The sequence below is a fragment of the Oreochromis aureus genome, linkage group 7 (genome assembly GCF_013358895.1).
Source record: "Oreochromis aureus strain Israel breed Guangdong linkage group 7, ZZ_aureus, whole genome shotgun sequence".
NCBI lineage: Eukaryota > Metazoa > Chordata > Actinopteri > Cichliformes > Cichlidae > Oreochromis > Oreochromis aureus.
In genome coordinates this window covers 59,785,058-59,807,695 of record NC_052948.1, presented here as the reverse complement: position 1 = coordinate 59,807,695, position 22,638 = coordinate 59,785,058, and the positions used below count along the sequence as shown (strand labels likewise).

The following is a 22,638-nucleotide window of genomic DNA, read 5'->3' as shown; positions in this document are numbered from 1 at the left end:
GATTGGTGGTAAATTAGTTTGTCTTTTTTATTTTATTGCAGAACACTGAATTTGTTCCTGCCACTCTGCAGCACCTTCTTTTTCCAAAAGTGTTAATTATTTATTTTGCCCACTAGATGGCGAGCGTGCTCCTCACTGCTAACCAACAGACTCAATCACTCTCTGCAGTGCTAAAGTGCCCAGCAACACAGTGCACACAGCAGCAGCATTCAAATGAAGAACGTTCAGTTCAAATGATGCAGACTAACATATGGGCCTAAGAGAGAGAAGTGAGTGGCACAAACGGAGGGTGTACGTGGAGGGCAATCTCTTGAAATGACGCTGATTAAAATTCTGATGCATTTTGTGTATTCTCCGGTGTACTCTCCACTATCTGTCTGATCCAGTGATTAGCCCCAGTGCTGCCATGTGACTGGCTGAGGACTCATCTCAGAGTACTTTTAAATGCCATATGTGAGCATTTCCTTCAAGTTTGATGTCTAAATATATTTATGGGCCACATGTTTAACATTGTGCATGTTTTTATCTTTCATTGAAGGGACTGAGTGTTTCTTGCTTTTATTTTTTCTCTCCTTATTTTAGGCTTTAAAAATGTTTTCCCTGCCATATATGAAGTGCAAAGTGTTTGTGGAGTGTTTGATAGTTTGATTATATAAATGTGCGTGGTACCGTCGCAGTGAGGTCGCAGGTGGCGGTCCTGGTCTTGAGGGGATCAGTGGAGGTGGAGAACCGATGCCCATATCAGGAAGCTGGGTGAACCGGAAACCCTGCAGGAGCCACAAATGCAATTTAGAGATCTGTTCAGCTCAGTATGAACACAAAACAACCTTAATCCAAAGTGAAAAAGAAGAAATAAATAGGGTAAAGAAACCAGGGGGGGTATCTGATCAGAGCAGAAAAGGAAGATCAAACACAGATTCAGATTCAAGCAGCAACTTCATTTGTTGGAAGGCATTCAGTCCTCAGTTTCTTTAATCATTCTCAAGGTTCGCCTTGCAGAGCAGCTGGTGACGGCACGCAGTTTGACTGTCCAAATTCTCTGTGTCGGTTTCTTGGTGCCAACATTTTAACTTTTGCATGCAACCATTTTAGTTGTTTTGTCATCTGGCAGATAATGCAATGTGACTTACACGAGTATAGATAATTACCCCACATGAGCAAATATTTACTACACATGCATGACCTTATCAAGCTCTTTGGGGATTTATCCATTTGCTGGCATAATAAAGCTAAATATTTAACATTCTCAGCCATTATGCAGAGTTTCTTTTTTTATACTTTAAGTACTTTAATGCATGTAGGAGAAAAAATATTGGATGAAACTACTGCATGTAAGGTGTCATCATTATCTTTGTAACGTAATCATTATCCAAGTCTCCAATTTTCTGTTTGAGCATCTTTTGTATGTCCACATTTTTTTCATTCATTTGTAGCTTTCAATTATTTATTTTGGGTTTGCAGGCGGTATGTTTCTATGTTTTGGTTCAGTCTCATAGCTGAAGTCAGTGGACTTCACATTACTAACACATGTTAGACCTAATACGCCTATAACCAGAGGTTATTCAGGAAATAGTCACTTTAAGCTATTTGGGTGAATTGACCACTTAAGCACTCAAGAGGAAAGGTGCTACAGTGTACCTAAAGCCTGAGGTCCAGACAGACACCCTCTTTACTCTTTTTATTCTAAATTTTTCATTAATGATGAGCCCAAATCTTTTTATTAATTTATTTATAATTGCCTGACTGGTGAAAATCCTTAACAACTTAAACCTATCTGCAATAAGTTAAGTTTTGCCTGTGGCTGCATTTTGGTGGGTAACGGTTAGAAAAGTGATGAATCTACTATATAAAGCTATGGGATCAAAAAATAAATACTCCAAATACTGTGAGCCTTCAAATTCTAATAGAAAAATGCAAAAAACAAAACAAAAAATTCTGGTTTTCCAGGAATCAAACTTACTAAAGACTTTCCTACTTACTAAAATCAGAATATATTGATACCTGTCACAGAGGTAAGCAATCAACTCAAGGACTGTAGCTGCTAAACTATGATCGTGTTTGTGATGAGTCACCTGCCCGAATTGGACAAAAGTACAGATATAGATTTTCCATAAGATCCGATCCACGTATTTTACTGCTGTTGTGCCTTTTGCATAAATGTGTTCAACTCTTCTTGCTTTGGAGATGCTCGTATGGATCCTGCTGCTGTTTGATGCTGCCTGTACTTAATAAACTCAGGGGACAGACAGACAGTTTGAAGCAACAAAAACATCCCTAGGTCCTCTAATTAAAGTCAACACACACAAAAGGCCAGGTTAATTGCCACATCAAAGCTGAAATGTTCAGAGAGGCTTGATCTTGTTTATGAGATCAAGTCACTGAGGATTGCTCATACTTGGCGTGAGATTGAGCTCTGTGAGAGTGTCAGACAAGTATTATAAAAAGGTAAAGTTCCTGAAATGCAAATTTCTTTAAAACTATTACATCCTGTTATTACCAGACCTTGATTCCAATTTTAGACAGTGCTATAAATGGGTTGGTTTTTATTGGAACTACTTCCTACTCAAAAATAGAACCTATTAAAAACAGATGGGTAACAGTGAAGTTATTGGAAAGGCATAGCTTTAATTGTATTTTTCTAAGCCTTAATCGTCCTTTAAGTGCTTACTGGTTTGGGCAGGCTACACTGGTGCATGTCCTCATAGCCTATGCTTCTCTGCCTGCCTCCACAGGGGTGGTTCATGGTCCCGGGGGCACTGGTCACGCCGTCACTGTAGTGGCTGGTACTGGAAGGGTTGTAGGCGCTGTGAGCATGGTGATGATGATGGTGATGGCTGTTGGTGAGAGAGGAAGAAAAAAAATTCAATTGAGTCAATATACACACACCTACTATCTCTTTATTTTTCCAGCCTTGCTCCAGCGCACACTGCATAGGCAAGCAGACATCAGATAAAACTGCTCTGATTTTGAGAAACAGCTTGGGAGTGGGATGTATGCACTTTCAAACTGCCTATCAGGGGACCTCTCTCTTTTCTTTCCTACACAGTACTGTAAATTATGCAGATGTTATAAAAGAAAAGAGTTTTCAGTGAAAAATAAAAACTTACTTGGTTGGAGGAGAAGGAGGGTCATGGTCCGGAGGTGCCAGGCTAAAAGCGTTGCCTAGCAACATATGCATCTGCGTACGGACCTCGTCAATGGATGGCTGGGAGCTGAGTGTGGAGGAGTCAGAGCCACGGTGAGCCTTCACCCCTAAGCTGCCGTTCCCAGTGCCAGTAGATCCACCTCCATAACCCAGAGAGCTCATCAGACGGTCCACGTTGGTCTCCTCAAAGGGTTCTGGTTCACCCTGTGGAGGGAACACACACACATTTAGCAACCAGTACAAAAGTAGTTTATCAGCTTTTCCAATAAGTTTTGAGGACACAAACACCAAGGTCATGTGTCCACAGTTTAAAGCTCGTAACAGTCCTCCTTTCACTTCTGGCTTCCTTATAAACAAACCCGAAGTGATAAACATTCTGGTACTGATGTCTTTATCAGTAATTGGAGAAGCAGTAAAACGAGCCACACTCACAAACATTAGTTTTTCACAGTTTTCTCCTCTTATGTTGAGTGCTTTCATCAATCCTTGAAATTTGTAACTAACTATACACTGTATAGTTATAACTGTATAGCACTAACTGTACCACTGGATGTTTTCAACTCAATCACATGGACATAGATATCATTTTTTTGTCAGAGATAAATACAACAAAATAAACCCAGTACCGGTACCAAAAAAAGGAAGATTTATTCATAACAGACAGGAAAAGACCCAGGGAAACCAGGTTAATGATAAAATTGATTAAAAAAAACAAAACAAAACAAACAAACAAACAAAAAAACCCCTGAAAACCATGAATTTCACACCCGAGCCTCAACTCTCGCAGCCCGGTACCAAACAACTCCCGGTCCGTGGCCCGGGGGTTGGGGACCGCTGGTCTACAAAGCATAAAACAAGGGGTATATGTTGCTTGTAGTAAAAAGTGCTTTGAGTACTTCGAATAGAAAAACATTCTGTCAGTATATGTCAGTGCATCTTGTGTGTAACAACTGTATATGCAACTTCATCGCTTGGAAATGCTGGTATGGATCCTGTTGGTCTACTGCAGGTATTCAAACTGAGGAGTGAATGAAGTGAACTCAGTATGCATGAAAAATGTTTTGGATAGGTCCACATGTGCTACAAAATGCAAAAGAAAGTACACACAGTGTTGCTGTAAAAATGTGACCAAAAAAAAAAAAAAAAAAGCATCATTTGACTTTGTCCCCTTTGTGCAAAAAAGCTTGTTTAACACAAATATGTAACAAGTGGAATTACTTTGGTATTGTGAGAGCTTAAGACACTAAGACCTGGCTTCAATTGAGAATTCAAGATAAACCAATACCTGTTCCATTTCCTGCTCTAGTTTGCTTCATACTTATATGATTTCTTGCCCCTTCTTTGTGTTGCACCAGGGCCTAACTGTCTTTCCCCTGTGTACACTTGTACACACTGTACACAGGGGGTGTCTGTTTTTCCTCCTCTCTATCCAAGATTGTCTGTCTACCACTTATCAAGTGTTCTGGCAATTTTTCCTTCTATTGGACCTCAATTTTCCTCTTGATTTTTACCTTTTCCCTCTGGTTTTGTTATCGCCACTGAAGTCAGCCTTCTTAATCACAGTGTTTCATGCTGTAGTCAAAACCAGCGTTTTCATTTCATTGCATTTAGAAGGGTGAGTTTCAGAAACTGCACCATGTTCAGTATCAGAATAACGCTAACAAGCTGGGATTGCATTTCACTTTTAACAAGTACTGTAACATACATCTGGAAAATTAAGTGATCTGTTATTTAGTTATATTAAAAAGAATCAGTCCAGCACTGTTACCACATATCTCTGCTCTTTTCTGTTGTAACAACAAGACAAAAGACAAAATCCTGATGCAGTTTCATTGTTTGTCTCGCCTTGACTCCTTGCAATGGAGTCGAGGACTAGTCAACAAAAAAGTCTCACAGCTGTCATCTATTGATTTTTTTCTTTCTATACATGAATTTTACTTTTTTTCTTGTCCCTGGACATGGACATTTCCAACCCTTATTTTTCTGTTCCTAAACACAAACCTGTCCAGTCTCGTATGGACTAATTTGCATCCATGTACATTAAACTAATATTTTCTGCTTTTAGAGCAACAAATGCTCCACAATTACAGGTAAGAATGGAGGAGTTGGTGGTGGAGTGGATCTTCTCATTGCTTACACCAGAGGCTATCAGGTATCCGAAAAGATCATATAACAGCTGCCATTTTTTTCAGTGTTTATTTGCTTGCTCATGTGCCTGTGCTGCAAGCACAAAATATAGTTCCCAACAAAGTTCATCAGTTTCTTAGTCTCGATATAATGAGAAAAAAAACAGGAGAATATTTCTCTGGTAACACAAGGAAAGAAGTTATATTTTTATTTTAGTAATTCATTTCTGCTGTAGCAAAATCTTACAGTTGTGTCATTGTGCATTGAAAGGTTGTCATGGGAGACGAGATGGTTATTATATTGGGAAGGTATTCACACTTCATTTCATACAAGGGTGATAATAATTATTATAATTTTGAAGAAGCATCTTGAAGCTAATTACAGCTCCACAATAACGTGGGTAAAGTCCGTTGAGAAGAACAAAGATGGCAGTGCTGCAGCTCTAAAACTCGATTTTAGCCCGAACTCTCCAAGGAACATCAGGAACAGCAAGACTGTTGCTGGTTTTGCGGTGGAGGAAATACTACAAGTATCAACTCACTGACTTACATTACTGCATAGTGAGTGCTACGGACATATGCGAAGATTAATGGAAACAGTTGTTTTCTGGGAGCACAAAAATGTGGTTAAATGTAACAAATTAGTTTTTTTCTGTGACATTTAACTGGGTAGAGATCAGTATCAAATCTATATTTAATATTCTTTGCCTTTTCCCCAAATAGAACTGTAGATCTAAATATATTTATTACCTTATCATAATTGCAATGTTTTTTTTAGATTTTCAGATTAGCTAAACTACTGCAGCTACCCTTTGGGAATAGGGTAGTACTGTTTGGGAATCTTTGGGAATTTGTGACTATGCTGTGTTAAAACATCACATAGGAAAAAAGACGTACATCAGATAAATGTAAGACGTGTAACAAAAACTAAAATAACCCACTGTATCAGTTTTTAATTAAATTTTGCATTAATGAATTAGACTAAGAGATGAATGAACGAATAACATAATCACATCACCATATTAGGATTCCATTAAAGGTTGGATAAAGAATTGTATTAAATTAAAACCTAACCATTGTACAAAACCACAGGAATAAATTCCACAAACCACATAAAAGCCACCAATAAATCCAAACATCGCTAATACAGCTTTAATATGTCGCAACCATTCTAAAGCATGAAAACAAAAGCGATAAGGGATTCTGATCAGATTGCTTTTCTGTCCTGTCTGCATACACACACGCTCGTGCACAAACACACCATGTTCTCCTTCCAAACCGTTTGGTGCATCCGAGGCTATTAACTGCTATCGAGTCTCCCATCTGAATCCATGAATAGGCTATAATCATATTCAGAGTCATTGACATTCAGGTAGGTATCACGGTCGCTGCTGTTACTATGGTGCGTCAGAGGAGCGGCATAAAGAGACTTCACTCACGATGCTCTATCTGTCCCCGTTTTATCTCCTCCTGTCTGCCTTTTCACCCCTGTTTGCTGCCGTTAAAACGAAGGAATTGTGCTCTCTCTAATCTTTTTGTCATTTTCTTCTTTTCTATCTAATTTATTTTTCTTCATCTCTGTGTCTGTGTAGGTTTATAAGGTTCATCGAAAGGTAATTTGTTAATCCACTGGGTCAGAGCTAAAAGCATCAGAGAGTAAAGGAAGGGAAAGGAAGGATTAAAGTTAGAACGCTCTCAAGAGATTATTTTATTAGTGTGACAAAGTGGCAGCGCTTTACGTTCCTACAACTATCAAGTGACCCATTTCGTCATCGCTCTATGGGACTCAGTTGTTCTGAGATTGGACCTGAGCTGCTATATTACAGCTCGTTACAGAATCCGACTTGAGAGCTTTGCTTTTTCTTACTACTCAGTAAGTTTATCGGAGTTCAGAGATTCAAAAAAAAAAATCTATCGGAAATCCTTCATCCTCAAGTCACAGACCTTGGTTAAGTCTGAACTCTTGGTTATAACGCACAGGTTATATAGACCTTTACTCACATATTACAATTTGGGTAAAGCCATAGTTTCTGGTCTTATTCTGCATCTGCTCTACTGACCCCATTCCTGGTTTACTGTTTCAGAAGGTTGTTGTCCAGTCACTTACATCATAGCCGTTATTGCGGATGCCTCTCCTGGATCTCTCCCTGAGCACCAGCAGGTCCATCTCTGTCTCTACCGGACTGGGGCTGCTCAGAGACTGCCGGCTCCAATATGTAGGCTCTCGTGGGTGAGAGTACCTGGTGGAAAGAAATACAACACCAGCTTAGTGTCATTACTACAATTACTCCTGATGGCACTGAGGTCCTTTTCCAGTCCTTTGACATCTATGTTTAGGGTAGTTTGATGCAGTGTGTAATGAGACCTTGATCTTCCACCATGAGGACTTTGTCACACTGCCCTGTATTGCTCTACTGTTATCCGAGTATCAGGTCCTTCACCATCAGCATTTGCAAATACTCTTAAAATGGCATCCTACACCTGTGGTGTACCTCAAGGCTCCGTTCTGGTTCCCATTGTTTTTTTATTGTATTTGCTACCACCAGGGCATGACGCTTCTCAATACTTGGGACCACGTCTTTGCTCCCTGGCATCATATTTAAAACTCAGCTAAACAACCTCTGTGTTATTTTTTATTCCTTGCTTAAATTTGACTGTGTGACCATACACATCAAACACATTAACGCCAGCTTTTTTTTTTTTTTTAGGTATTCACCACTCATCCAACGTGTGAAACCTGCTGTGAAGACAAAGTGTGGCCAGAGGGGACAGACGCAGTGCTCCAGGACAGATTTAAAAACACAGACTGGAATATGTTCACCCACACAGACCTGGACCAGTACGCCTGATCTGTACTGGATTACTGGATTACTGGAAACGGATCACCATGTACCCCAACCAGAAGCCTTGGATGAACCGGGATGTTCGTCTCCTCCTGAAGGCCCGCAACACCGCCTTTAGGTCAGGAGATGCACACGCCTACAGTACAGCCAGGGCTAATCTAAAGAAGGGCATCAAAAAAGCCAAACACCATTACAAAAAGAAGGTAGAAGAACACTTCTCCAACTCCAACCCCCGACGCATGTGGCAAGGACTCCAGACCATTACAGACTACAGGACCACCAAACCCTCCCCCACATCCTCTGATGTCTCCTTCCTCAACAAGCTCAACAACTTTTATGCTCGTTTTGAGCGAGGGAACCCCACAACCACAACCAAAACAGACATGACGCCAGACCACCAACCTCTGACTCTCTCCCCCACCGATGTAGGAGCGGTGCTGAGCAGGATCAATGTCCACAAGGCTGCAGGTCCTGATGGGGAGCTTGCAGGAGTGCTCACAGACATATTCAATCTGTCCTTGGCCCATGCTGTGGTACCGGCCTGCTTCAAATCCACCTCCATCGTCCCGATACCCAAAAACTCCAACCCATCTAGCCTCAATGCCTACCGCCCAGTAGCACTCACCCCCATCATCACTAAGTGCTTAGAGCAGCTGGTCCTAGCACACTTCAAATCCTGTCTCCCCCCCACCCTGGACCCCCACCAATTCGCATACCGCCAGAACAGGAGCACAGAGGATGCAGTCTCCATCGCACTGCACTCTGTCCTCTCACACCTGGACAACAACACCACCTACGCCAGAATGCTATTTATGGACTTCAGTTCAGCATTCAATACAATCCACCCCTCACAACTCATCAGGAAACTGACAGACCTGGGCATCAGTTCCCTCATCTGCAAATGGTTACTGGACTTCCTTACCAACCGCCCCCAACATGTCCGGCTGGATAACCGCTGCTCATCTACAATCACAATGAACACCGCTGTACCACAAGGCTGTGTGATGAGCCCTTTCCTCTACTCCCTCTTCACCCACGACTGCAGACCTGCTGATGGTTCCAACACCATCATTAAGTTTGCAGATGACACCCGCGGTGATTGGCCTCATCAGTGACAACGATGAGGCCGCCTACAGGAGGAGGTGGATCGTCTGGCTGAGTGGTGCGACACAAACAACCTGCTGCTTAACACCGAGAAGACTAAGGAGCTCATCGTGGACTACAGGAGGAATGCTGACCCACATCCACCCATCCACATTAAGGGGATGGCTGTGGAGCGTGTGAGCAGCTTCAAGTTCCTGGGAGTCCACCTCTCCGAGGATCTCATCTGGACGACCAACTGCTCCAAGCTGGTCAAGAAGGCTCATCAGCGCCTCTTCTTCTTGAGGACTCTGAGGAAGAACCACCTGTCCTCAGACATCCTGGTGAACTTCTATCGCTGCACCATCGAGAGCATCCTGACCAACTGTATAACAGTCTGGTACGGGAACTGCTCCGCCTCGGACCGGAAGGCGTTGCAGAGGGTCGTGAAAACTGCCCAGCGCATCGCCAGAGCACCACTTCCTGCCATAAAGGACATCTACAGGAAGCGGTGTCTGAAAAGGGCTGGGAAAATCATCAAAGACCCCAGTCACCCATCACATGGACTCTTCACCCTCCTGCCCTCTGGGAGGCGCTACAGGAGCCTCCGGACTAAGACCACCAGGTACCGGAACAGCTTCTTCCCCACAGCTGTCAGACTCCTGAACTCTGCCTCCTGACATCTGACCCACGTTAAACTCATGGACTGAACATACACACACCCACAACCACACACACACAACCACACACACACACACACACACACACACACACACACACACACACACACACACACACACACACACACACACACACACACACACACACACACACACACACACACACACACACACACACACAAAATGGACAACTGTACCCTCAAACACACAATAATAACATGACTGAAGCACTACTGACAACCACTAGCACTTTATATAGCCTCTGTAGAAATTGTCCACATATCTCACTTATCTTAACTGCACTACTGTATAGTTCTGTGTAAATAATCATTCTGTACATACGATAATTTTTAATCCTACAACTGTTCATAACTTGCATAGTTCACATTTCTGTATAACTGTATATCTCATATTTCTGTATAGTTTTTTATTTCATATTCTGTATAGTTTATTTCATATTTATATCCTGTTCATAGCCTGTACATAGCTTGTACTCACTACAGCCTGTACATACTTATAGTTATAGCATATTCATAACATACTTCATACCGTGTACATTATAACATACCATAATAGACCCATTTCTGTAATATACTTACATATCTATATTATTGCTAATATATATTCTATATCATGGCTAAAGCACTTCTGGATGGATGCAAACTGCATTTCGTTGCCCTGTACCTGTGACATGTGCAATGACAATAAAGTTGAATTCTATTCTATTCTATTAAATTAAGATTTCTATGAATAAATGTGAGAAGCGTAAATATGTTTAAATATGTTGGCAATGAAAAAAAGTTACGTTTTAAAAGCTTTTTTTTCCCCTCCTCCATAAGTCAATAAGTTATACTTTTTCAAGCATGTTTGCAGTTATGGAATTCACCCATAGACGCATGCAAATTACCCAAATTTACAGACTCACATCTGTTTATTGTTTAAATGAGTTATAGTAATAGTTTCAGGGTTTAATGTATAATGTTTGTGTATTTTATTTCATGACTTTGACCTAAAACAGATTTGATGTAGGAATTACCTTCTATCAGCACTCAGGTGCTTCTTGATGCTGTCATTTTTCAGTATTTTGAGTCAATCTCCTGAAAACTGTCACAGTTTGGATTCTGCGTTGCTAAACTTTAAGTTTCAGAAGGCAATAAATGCTTTTCTTTGTCTGATGTCAAAGGATTTGTGAAGTGTCCTCAGGGTGAATGTGTTAAACTTAGTGACACAAACAAGCAAAACAGACACTCTGTCAGTGTGACCTGTGAAATATTAATATGCTGACCTAATCTCACCCCTCTCTACTCACTCCTTACGTGTTGCTTAGCAACTACGCTTTACAGCTACAGCACTACATTAAGTTTATATTTCCAGATGAAAAAAAATTATTTAGCCTTTATTGTTTATCATTGTAATAGTTTAACACTTGAACATTCATTGTTTAAATGGCACGAAACAAAAATTTTATGTGTAAGAACTGTAATTTTATAGAATGGTCTAATCCTCGTAATACATATTTTGAGATTGGTCATTGAGATTTATTTCACTTTCTGCAGCAAATCCAGTCAGTGATAAGACAAACATTTAATTATATTCCAAAATATGCATATTTAATTATATGTATATTACAATACCTCTTGTGACACCCTGCAAAGGACGCCCTCTTCTCCTCGGCAGTCATTGGCTCTTTCACCCCACTGTCGTGCCGGCTGTGCCTCGTGTCGCGGTGACTATAACCGTGGCTTCCTGTTTCGGAGAGCGAGAATTCTCCGTAGCCTTTCCTCCGGGCCTTCTGACGCAGTTTGTTCCTGTAGTGCTCAATGTCGGACTTCTGTTTAAGCCCACTATGGTTAGCCTGCAAATTCAAGTAATCAAATTATTATTATTTTTTTTTTATATACAATTGTTATTTTTACTTTTTTGGCCTTTCTTTTTAGTACTCAAATCCAGATAATCAGACTATGAAACACACTCTAAACATGGGGTTTTCTACTCTTATGTTAATAGACTGAGGGGGATTTATCATGAGCCTGTGTGTTGCTGTTTGAGCTGCAGCAAGGTGCAGAGAGGTTGAGGCAGAACAAGAGTGAGATGTGATGGGCTGACTGAGAGATTAGAGAGAGACAGAGGAATAGTGTTTGTAGCAACAACAGCTATATTCAGTAACAGTACAATTTGTCCCAGAGGAGACGTTATGTTACTACTACTATGGTGAAGGAGGGGTAGTACAACAGAATAGAAAAGCACCTTTCTGAGTTGATGCATTTAAAGAGCTTGATGAACTACCTCTTCCATACCACCCATTAATATTTGTTCAATCAATTGAGTTGATTGATTTCAATTTGGATGCAGTCCAACATTATCAATCGTTTAAACAATGGTAGACGAAACGTGGTTACCAAATGCTGCACTTGTCTGTGTGACTCATGGTGTCCTACTTTTTGCTCTGCCCTATTCTGTCACCACGTCTGACTGCGGGAAAGCTTTGAAGACATGCGAGTAAATGTTTATGTTTTCCAACTCACCTCCCCATTGACAACCACAGAATCTTGGCTGTGAGAAGAGGAAGAGGGATACGAGTAGGTTGGCTGGGCTGTCATGGGCTTGATAGTGATGAGACGCAGAGAGCCTGTATGGTCTTCATAGGGATCTGGAAAGACAAGAAAGCACACAACTTGGTAATAAGCAAGTGTAGATCAGCTCAGTTCTCCAGGAAGAATAAATCAAAAATAAGTATTAACAGATAGATACAAAGGTTTACTAATGTAGCTAGTTTTCATTTCTCGCATACTGCAAGCTTTATATTAAGCTTGTGTGGACTATTTTTGAACCAATGAATGATATGCCTGTTTTTTGTTTAAAACCCCTCACATCTACTTGCAATCTTATAGTTTGCTGTGACGTACAGACCATGGAAGAAGTCTGTGTTTCAGGTTTGGTGAGGGAAATTTCTGTATCTTTACTGTGTCATGTAGCACTAATAAGCTGGTGTGTGTGTGTCTACATTGCACCCACACAGTTTTTGAATGGAACTTACTAATGAAGTAAGCTATTGTTAGCTAATACATTAGCACTCTAGGATTCAATTTATATGATTTTGCTTGTGCCATAAGATGAATTTGATCAGTAATGAGTTATCAGCTTTTCAATTTCCTACCTTCCGTTGTCTCATTGCTCACATGCACCTTCCTCGACTGTTTTTCACTCCAAAATAATTGCTTTTATCCTCTAATGTGAGATTTACTTGTTGTCATGGAAACCACAACTTTAATAAACAATAAAGCCAATGAAAATTGAGTTGTGTCTCATGAAAAACATCCGCTGTACGTGACAGGTCCTCTGCTTCGCACAGTAACACAATCTCAGTATTTATGTGGCTACTGTATGTTACAGCAGCGAGCAGCAGATGGATAGTGCTATGTTGCTCTGGCTCCACAGTGACTCACTGACTGACATCATATGGCAGACTGCTTCTTTGTAGGGCTACGACAGTCTGCCATTAACTCTGCTCCAAACCCAAAATGTTACATTTGTCCCGGCACCAGCTTGATCTGCTCTCATCTGCTGGTGAAACTGTTCAGCCTATCAGAGTGTGACAGCTAAGGTCAGCACAGGTGGCATCACAAGCAGCAGAGGGCTGTGAACCTGACTGGACACAGGTAACGATGTGTTGTAGCTAACGTGAACCCTGAACCATTTCACAGCAAATGGCAAACACTGAACTGGTGTTTGAATCGAACATGTACATGGTTTCTGCTGCAAAGGTTGTTACACCTGGTGAGTGCCATGGAGTGTGTGTGTGTGTGTGTACATGTTTAGAGATCTTTGTGAGGACAAAAAAAATTGGCATGCTATACTTTTGGGGACCAACAGTCACTTATGAGGACAAAATGCCTGTCCCAGAGTTTGAAGGCATTTTTGAGGCTCAAAATGTGGTTTTAGCGTCCGGGTTACAATTAGGTTGCGGTTAAGTTTAGGCTGAGGGTTAGGATTAGGCATTCATATTTGATGGTTAGGGTTAAGGTAAGCGGCTAGGGAATGCATTATATCAATGAGATATCCTCACTAAGACATGAAAACGAGTGTGTGTGTGTGTGTGTGTGTATGTGTGGCTGTGGGTGGGTGGCTGGTTGGCTGCATATGTGCACTCAGGGAAGACAGAGGCCAAAACCAGGGTGAAATTCTCAACTCTGGGACTAACAAAGGCCATTTTATCTTATATCATTTTATTTTACAACAACTTATCCAAGTTTCACTATGAAGAAAAAGTAGCAACTGAATCATATTTATTTTCATACAGAACTGACTGGTTTGGTCTATGTAAATGGGAACATTACAAACATTACAAATACAACATTTGTAGGCTTTGTCTTTTAACTTTTTCCTAATTCAGATTCGATATGATGGGAGGGTTAACTTATGCCCAGTAAGCTGAAACCCTTTTGTACTAAATTTTGCAAAGACGACTGAGTTCTACTTTCCTGTTGTGTCTGTTCCTTCATTTAATTTAGTGGCAGCATGATGGCTGCGTTGTTGTTTTGCTTCCTCGCAGCTACAGATTTCAGCTCAACAAAGAAGGGTCCTCCTTCTCTTCTTCTTTCGTGGTTAAATACATTTTAAAACATGTGGCTTCATTGACTGAATGTACAAACTACATGTTGCATAATTTGAATAAACTACATTTTAGAGCCCCTGTTACTCAGTGTGTCTTCTGTACACAGGGAGGTAAACAGTATGAGTCAGTCAACAATCTGCTGTTTACTCCTTTATGTGTACAGCGATATTAGTTACAAGTATGGAGATGATTTAACCGATGAACAATAAAGTTAGTAAATCCGTAGACTATATATAAAACCACCATCATGTTATCCATTAGTTTTGGAATTTGAACCCTGAACATCTGAGGAACATTAAAAAGTTCATTTGAGCTATAGTAGGCTCAGTGTTAGACATCGTCTGTTTCTCTTGAACAGTTGCTCTAAAATCATTCTAAAATGTAAATAACCAAAACACTGTTTTTAGTCTCTTGTTGAGGAAGTTTAGCATGTTAAATAAAAGAAGTCCCACTGTCTTTTGAGCGGTTCACTCTTGTAAGAAGGAATTCAGTCAGCACAAGGCACTGATGGCACTGCCCTGAAGGATTCACCCGAGCAATGGAACCAGGCCGTACTTATACAGAAAGCTGTATCTTCATATATAAAAAAAAAAAACTAATCTTCTACATGTCTCACATCGGACAGATTAATTTTGGCTCACACTTCTTTACAACATTGCTTCAGTTTACTGAAGTTTGCATGTATTTGTTCTACATAGCTCTCTTGACTGAACCACTGGAACATCTCAATTGTTTTCGTTTTTGGCCATTCTATTGCAGATTTGCTGCTGTGCTTGGGGTCATTGTTCTGTTACACGACGCAATCTGGACTAAGCTTTATCTTGAGCATACAGAGGAGTTCACAGTCGACTCAACTACTGCTCAACAAGCCCAAATCATCACCCCTCCACCACTGTGCTCGGCAGTTGCTATGAGGCATTTGTGCTGGAATGCTGTTATTTTTCTCAAACTGTGGCACTGTGCATTATGGCCAAACTCCACTTTGTATCCCATCTGTACAAAGGACATTGCTCCACAAGTCTTGTGGTTTGTTCAAAATCAACTTTGCAATTCTAAGCTGTGTTGTTCTGTTGAGAAAGAAGATGCTTTTCCTGATAATGCTTCAAAACGAGCCACACTTGTTCAGTCTTTTTCTAGTTGTTCTGCAAGGAACTTTAACTTTTAACATGCTAACTGAGGTCTGTGGAGTCTGAGATGTAGTTCTTGAGTGTTTGCATTTTCATTGACTCTTGCAAGTAAAATTACAGGTGTAGTACAAATGCTCTTTAGCCAATGCTTTGACACCTGTAAAACTTCCTGAAGATGTGTGACCCACTGCAGCAAGTGGGTGATTTTATCATTTTTGTAGTATACCCGCATTTTTCTCTCCCTTTTTTTTTCTGAAAACTCTATTCCTGTCCATCTCCAGCTCTCTGCAATCTCTAGTGAGAAAATGAAACAATTACTCATCTTCTTCTTGTCTCCTCTGGGTAAGCATTCATTCGCTCGCATAAACACCATTAATCACTTAAATTGCTGTGAACATTAGTTTGCTGATGCAAAAGAGATCTGAAAATCACAGTGTCCCAGAATGTCACTGAACAGCAGCAATGTGGCAGGCTTACCAGTGATCAGAGCAATGTTTAGGCAATCAATTCTGAAACTGCAAAGCTGGAGAAAAAAAAACTGGGCTGGTAATCTGTTGAACAGTTCAAAGATGCAGTGCATTCACTGCCACTACTGATTACAGGTGATGTAGATCAAAAGGCACAGTCTATTATCTCGTGTCTGACAAATATTTGTTTGTTTGTTTTTAATCCTGTGATATCTGTTAATTTTCCGCTAGTAAGGAATCTATGCAGACAGTGAATCATTTTATCATTTTATCACATTCTGCAAACTATGTAATTATATAATATTTCATAAATATGTTTTAAAATTCCCTGAAGTACAGTGCATGGATTTTTTTCTTTTTTTAAATTAGTATTTTTAAAAATGTCCAGGTTGCCAAATATTGCAAGGGCTGACAAAAGCATTCATGCTTGCATCTTTGGACATTTTGCACCAGAGAAGTTGGAGAAAAGAAAACTCCTCCAAGTTAGTTAGCAGGTTCAATCCACACAGTGTATATAAAAAATGGACTGACCACCAAGATGGCAACCATTAATTATGAAATCTGCATGTGGCGGGGCATGGTCTGCAGTGCCGCTGCAGGAGCGATGGACGCACCTGCACGGCATCTGCAATCACGCCTCATCGGCTCTGCACTGAGTCCAGGGTTGTTTTGTTGTTGTTGACATGAGTCGGGCTGTGAGCTGGAAAGCCGACTGAGTTTGTTTGTAGCAGCAACCGGAGTTAATAAAAAGATGCGGAAAAGGATGTTCATGGAAACATCATCGAGTGTGCCGTGGTATGTTTATTTGGAAATCTCAACATTTGGAGCCATAAGTGGCCCTAGTTGGATGGACGGGTGAAGTCCTAAATCATACAAGGCTATTTAGCTTCAGCAACATGCATCCATAAGCAATATGCTACAGTACCTATATTTATTAATTAATATTAAGTAACAGACTAATAAAATAGTCAAATTTCACTCACTAAAAATGAAGTACAATTTCCTTTGACGGGCTGTATCAGAGTCAGTCATTGAATTTGTCAGATAATTCCATTAAAATGCTAAAAAGGGACCAAAAGCACAAACACAGTTGAGAAGTCCATTGCAGTGGAGTGGTCCAAATTACCAGAAGTGAGCCTATCTATGGAAAACGACAACGTTTTTCATTGTCCCAACCTGCTAACATGCTTTTTTTTAAGCTCCATTAGGAGAACTGTCGTTTACTTCAGCAGCGGAGATGGTCACATGGCTGAAAACAAGAACCTTCTTATTTAAAATGACTGGTAAGAGTACACACTACCTGCCAGCTACTTTGTTGAATTAATGATGGAGAACATTTCAAAAGGCTTAAAGATGATGCAGTAGAAAACAGACATTGTCTTTTTTCATTTCACACGTTCTGTTTAAACTTGGCACCACCATTACTCATACCGGGAGTTCACTTGAAGTTTTGCTATCATGCGCGAACCGGCTATTGTAGCCTCAGGCAGTGACGAGAAGACCACAGAAGGTGGTAAACTCATTTTTTTATGACGCCTCAGTTTTTGTCATTTCTAGATTTGACTTGTGTCCGAACTGACACGGACTCAAGAGTCTGGATAGATTTAGCCGAAGAGTGATTATAAAGAAAAATGTTAGTAGCTTCCCGGTCCGAAAAGTGAAGGGGAAGTGAAATAGCCAGTGGAGGGCATCATAGTGGCTGGATTCATTTTTCATCAACGTACCCACATGTAAATGTGGGTGTATGACAGATTTCCCATAGATTAACAGGGGCTTTGTGTATAGTTTTACTCACATATACCATGTTTACTCCCAACACAAGCACACCTATGCTAATTTTGTTTTGTGTTGTTTTGCTGTAATATCAACTTTAAAGTTGCCTTATTTTTTTCTTGAATTCAATTCAGTTCAATTAAATTTTACTTATAAAGCACCAAATCACAACAACAGTTGCCTCAAGCTGCCTAAAGTGAACTTAATAATGTGAAGTACGTGTTTGTCATCATCATGGACCAGTCTCCGCTTTTTACGACCTTTTTAACAAATGCTTTTAAATTAATAATGCATTCTTCATAATTAGTCATCAACAGTCTGTCTAATTGATGTAGTAGTGTGAAAAATATCAGAATGAGCATAAAAAGGTAGAACACAACATGGAAATCAAGATGTCCTAATAATCAAGAAGTGTCAATAAAATATCAATAAACTAAGCTACAGCATGTGATCGCAGATTTTAGACTACATCAGGTCCCTTCTTTTAAAAAAAAACAAATGCGTCTCTTGATTAAAAGTAACCTTATCATTTTAATAGTAATTCAATTATAACTTGGCATTTAAGTAGTAATACCCTCTGTGTATGTGTGTGTTTAATATTGCACTCTGTGTGAGTGCAATATCTAAAAGCTCAATTAAAATGATGGAGAGGACAGGCATCGAGGATTAACAAGTAACTTTCCTACAGCACAGAACATATGCAGTGGGTTGTATGGATTTGAATAACACCTAAGGTGACACTACGCTGTCAGAACTGTTTCCTCCCACTTCCTTGTCTTTCTCTGTGGTTCTGCTCCAGAGTAAGTTGATGCAACACTTAAGGAATATTTACTCGCTTTTATCTCCGTGCAGCATTTGGAATGAGGTAAGCTGATTGAAAACAGCCTAAATAGCAACATGTAAATGCTTCATACAGGGAGTGCAGAATTATTAGGCAAATGAGTATTTTGTCCACATCATCCTCTTCATGCATGTTGTCTTACTCCAAGCTGTATAGGCTCGAAAGCCTACTACCAATTAAGCATATTAGGTGATGTGCATCTCTGTAATGAGAAGGGGTGTGGTCTAATGACATCAACACCCTATATCAGGTGTGCATAATTATTAGGCAACTTCCTTTCCTTTGGCAAAATGGGTCAAAAGAAGGACTTGACAGGCTCAGAAAAGTCAAAAATAGTGAGATATCTTGCAGAGGGATGCAGCAGTCTTAAAATTGCAAAGCTTCTGAAGCGTGATCATCGAACAATCAAGCGTTTCATTCAAAATAGTCAACAGGGTCGCAAGAAGCGTGTGGAAAACCAAGGCGCAAAATAACTGCCCATGAACTGAGAAAAGTCAAGCGTGCAGCTGCCAAGATGCCACTTGCCACCAGTTTGGCCATATTTCAGAGCTGCAACATCACTGAGCGCCCAAAAGCACAAGGTGTGCAATACTCAGAGACATGGCCAAGGTAAGAAAGGCTGAAAGACGACCACCACTGAACAAGACACACAAGCTGAAACATCAAGACTGGGCCAAGAAATATCTCAAGACTGATTTTTCTAAGGTTTTATGGACTGATGAAATGAGAGTGAGTCTTGATGGGCCAGATGGATGGGCCCGTGGCTGGATTGGTAAAGGGCAGAGAGCTCCAGTCCGACTCAGACGCCAGCAAGGTGGAGGTGGAGTACTGGTTTGGGCTGGTATCATCAAAGATGAGCTTGTGGGGCCTTTTCGGGTTGAGGATGGAGTCAAGCTCAACTCCCAGTCCTACTGCCAGTTTCTGGAAGACACCTTCTTCAAGCAGTGGTACAGGAAGAAGTCTGCATCCTTCAAGAAAAACATGATTTTCATGCAGGACAATGCTCCATCACACGCGTCCAAGTACTCCACAGCGTGGCTGGCAAGAAAGGGTATAAAAGAAGAAAAACTAATGACATGGCCTCCTTGTTCACCTGATCTGAACCCCATTGAGAACCTGTGGTCCATCATCAAATGTGAGATTTACAAGGAGGGAAAACAGTACACCTCTCTGAACAGTGTCTGGGAGGCTGTGGTTGCTGCTGCACGCAATGTTGATGGTGAACAGATCAAAACACTGACAGAATCCATGGATGGCAGGCTTTTGAGTGTCCTTGCAAAGAAAGGTGGCTATATTGGTCGCTGATTTGTTTTTGTTTTGTTTTTGAATGTCAGAAATGTATATTTGTGAATGTGGAGATATTATATTGGTTTCACTGGTAAAAATAAATAATTGAAATGGGTATATATTTGTTTTTGTTAAGTTGCCTAATAATTATGCACAGTAATAGTCACCTGCACACACAGATATCCCCTAAAATAGCTAAAACTAAAAACAAACTAAAACTACTTCCAAAAACATTCAGCTTTGATATTAATGAGTTTTTTGGGTTCATTGAGAACATGGTTGTTGTTCAATAATGAAATTATTCCTCAAAAATACAACTTGCCTAATAATTCTGCGCTCCCTGTATGTCTTCAACTGATCTAATATCCCAGTTTGCATATGAGCAGACATGTGACAATTTCTGATGAGTACAAGTGTCGTCCCTGATAGTTACATGATGCTGTAGCAGGATGACTCATTGTAAGCATGAGTGTGTTTGCGCTTCATTAGCTCACCATAATTATCCTTGGGTAAAAACATCATTGCATGTGACTGTGTGAGGGGGGCAGTGTATGAATTAGGTTTGTGGATGTGTGTGTCCGTTTTTGGTGATCTGCACTTGTTTATTAGCAATAACAGACTTTGTGATGGGCACTAACATAAGGAGAGACAGATTTTTTTCCATCTATCCATCCGTCTTTCTATGTGTCCTTCTCCTAATACCTTGCCTTCTTCCTCCTTCACTGGAATCACATTCTTTGTCTACCTTCTTAACCCCCTCCCTCCCCATCTCTCTTTCCTTCCTCCTCCTCCTCACCATTGGTGCCCCTCTTGTGTAACTCCTCCTTGCCGTTCTTGCTGCTGCTGCCAGTCGCAGTCCTCCGGGCCGAGGAGCTCTTGCTGGTGTTCAGCTTCCCGGAGCCGTTACTCGACACCGAGCCATCCTCATCACTTGGCAACCTCCTGTAGTAGCCATGGCAACAGAGAGAGGCGAGGGAGAGAGGAAAAGGGAGGGGCGGAGAGGGTTGTGAGTGTGTACACAAACAGGGCATCATCTCACAGTTATTACTGCCAACACTATTTAAAAAAATGTTAATGGCTCATTACAAAAAAGAAAAAAATCAAAAGTGCTTTACAAGCCAAAAACATGTTGTGTGGTGTTTGTATGTGAGTGTGCGCATTTTATGACGATCCTGGAGGTAAACCAGCAGATTTGGAAGTTTATATGCAATTTGATTTGTCCTGGAAATGCCAAAAAAAAGGAGAAAAAAGGTGAAATCTTGGCTGTAAGGACTGTAGAGTCTACGGGAACTGAAGGTGAACAAACTTTGTAAAATCTAAGCTACTTTTCAAGTGGCATTGTTTAACTATGAGTGACATCATTAGTCACAAAGACAGATGTCTAAAAAATTATTAAAATCTGTAGCAGCAACTTGATCTGAAAGCTGAAGATTAGCATTGTCACACATCGTGCTACCTGCCAATTGTCAACACCACTGACTCAATTTTTGTCTCATCTTGAGCTAATCAGTTGTCATCACCAAATTATATAATTGTCAGTCATAAAAGTATGAGTCCAACTTTTTCTTCGTTCTTCAGCTCATTCTGTCAATATTGTAGGATTCGTAGAGCAGTTTTATCCTCATACCATGAACTCACTCATGAAGGTGCTTTAACTGTAAACCGATTGAAGACAGCTTGTGGTTCTTGTATTTTTATATTATTATGGTTATTTTATTGTTAATAGCCATAAGAATGCTTTTTAGCTCATTCATTAGATTGTTAATTATGTACATTTAGAACAAGCTAGCTAATTTTCTAAAAAATATACAAAGCTGTGTTGACACCACTGAGAAGAAGAGGTCATCTAACAGCAATAGACATAACCTGTATAATGAACAATATTGTCCCTGCTGACAGGGTCAAAGGGGACTGGAGCTACAGGATACTCCCTGACTGTCACAGACAACCATTCACATCTACAGATAACTAAGAGCTAATGAACCTAACATGCATATCTTTGGACTGTGACAACAATAAAAGACGTGAATTCCACACGGAAAGGCTCCAGCCTGCTGGCGGATTCGAACCCACTGTGCTGCCCGGATAAGCCATTAGGGGAAAGGATGATTGATGGGATATGACATCACATCAGCAAATAAGATAACATTATAGATACACAAGCCTGATCATTTAGAGTCAAATTAATGTCATAGCATTTTTTTTAAATGATAAATGATTTATTTCTTATCTTATCTTGTGCACCTAAACTAATAACACTGACTCCTGGCATTTTCATGCCGGCTCCTACACCCGATAATCAGACAACTAAACCAGCAGTTACAGTAGCTTGACCTATGTGATGTTAGCAACTAACCAGACAAATTACATCACCTTTTACTGTTGTACTGTGTCATACAGTGTTTGTGCTTTTAGAGATGGTGATCAGACTTCTGCTGAATGCACCTTGTAAAAAAAAAAACACATGCAACATTAAAGAAATGCAGGGCACATGTGAAGGACAAGCAGAAGAATGACATGCTGATTTTTTTGGATAGCCTGGCTTCTGGCCAAGGACCTTGATGGAAAACAGCCCAGCATGCATATATTTCCCACACAAAGAGTCATTTCCCTTTACTTCAGAGGGAATTATAGTGATGACATTTATTTCCTGT

At 40.4% G+C, this 22,638-nt stretch overlaps 1 protein-coding gene across 5 annotated transcripts in view; it reads right to left on the bottom strand.

The window, feature by feature from the left end:
- Positions 1-22,638, bottom strand: part of kiaa1549la (KIAA1549-like a) — a 131,773-nt gene that overhangs the window by 8,448 nt on the left and 100,687 nt on the right. For all 5 annotated transcript variants that reach the window (XM_039615102.1, XM_031738349.2, XM_031738348.2 and 2 more), the window contains 7 exons: positions 20,781-20,926; positions 12,400-12,524; positions 11,509-11,729; positions 7,379-7,511; positions 3,108-3,349; positions 2,669-2,834; positions 670-767 (listed from right to left, as the gene is read on the bottom strand). In XM_039615102.1, coding sequence (XP_039471036.1) covers positions 670-767; positions 2,669-2,834; positions 3,108-3,349; positions 7,379-7,511; positions 11,509-11,729; positions 12,400-12,524; positions 20,781-20,926 — 1,131 coding nt within the window. The remainder of the gene's footprint in view (positions 1-669; positions 768-2,668; positions 2,835-3,107; positions 3,350-7,378; positions 7,512-11,508; positions 11,730-12,399; positions 12,525-20,780; positions 20,927-22,638) is intronic.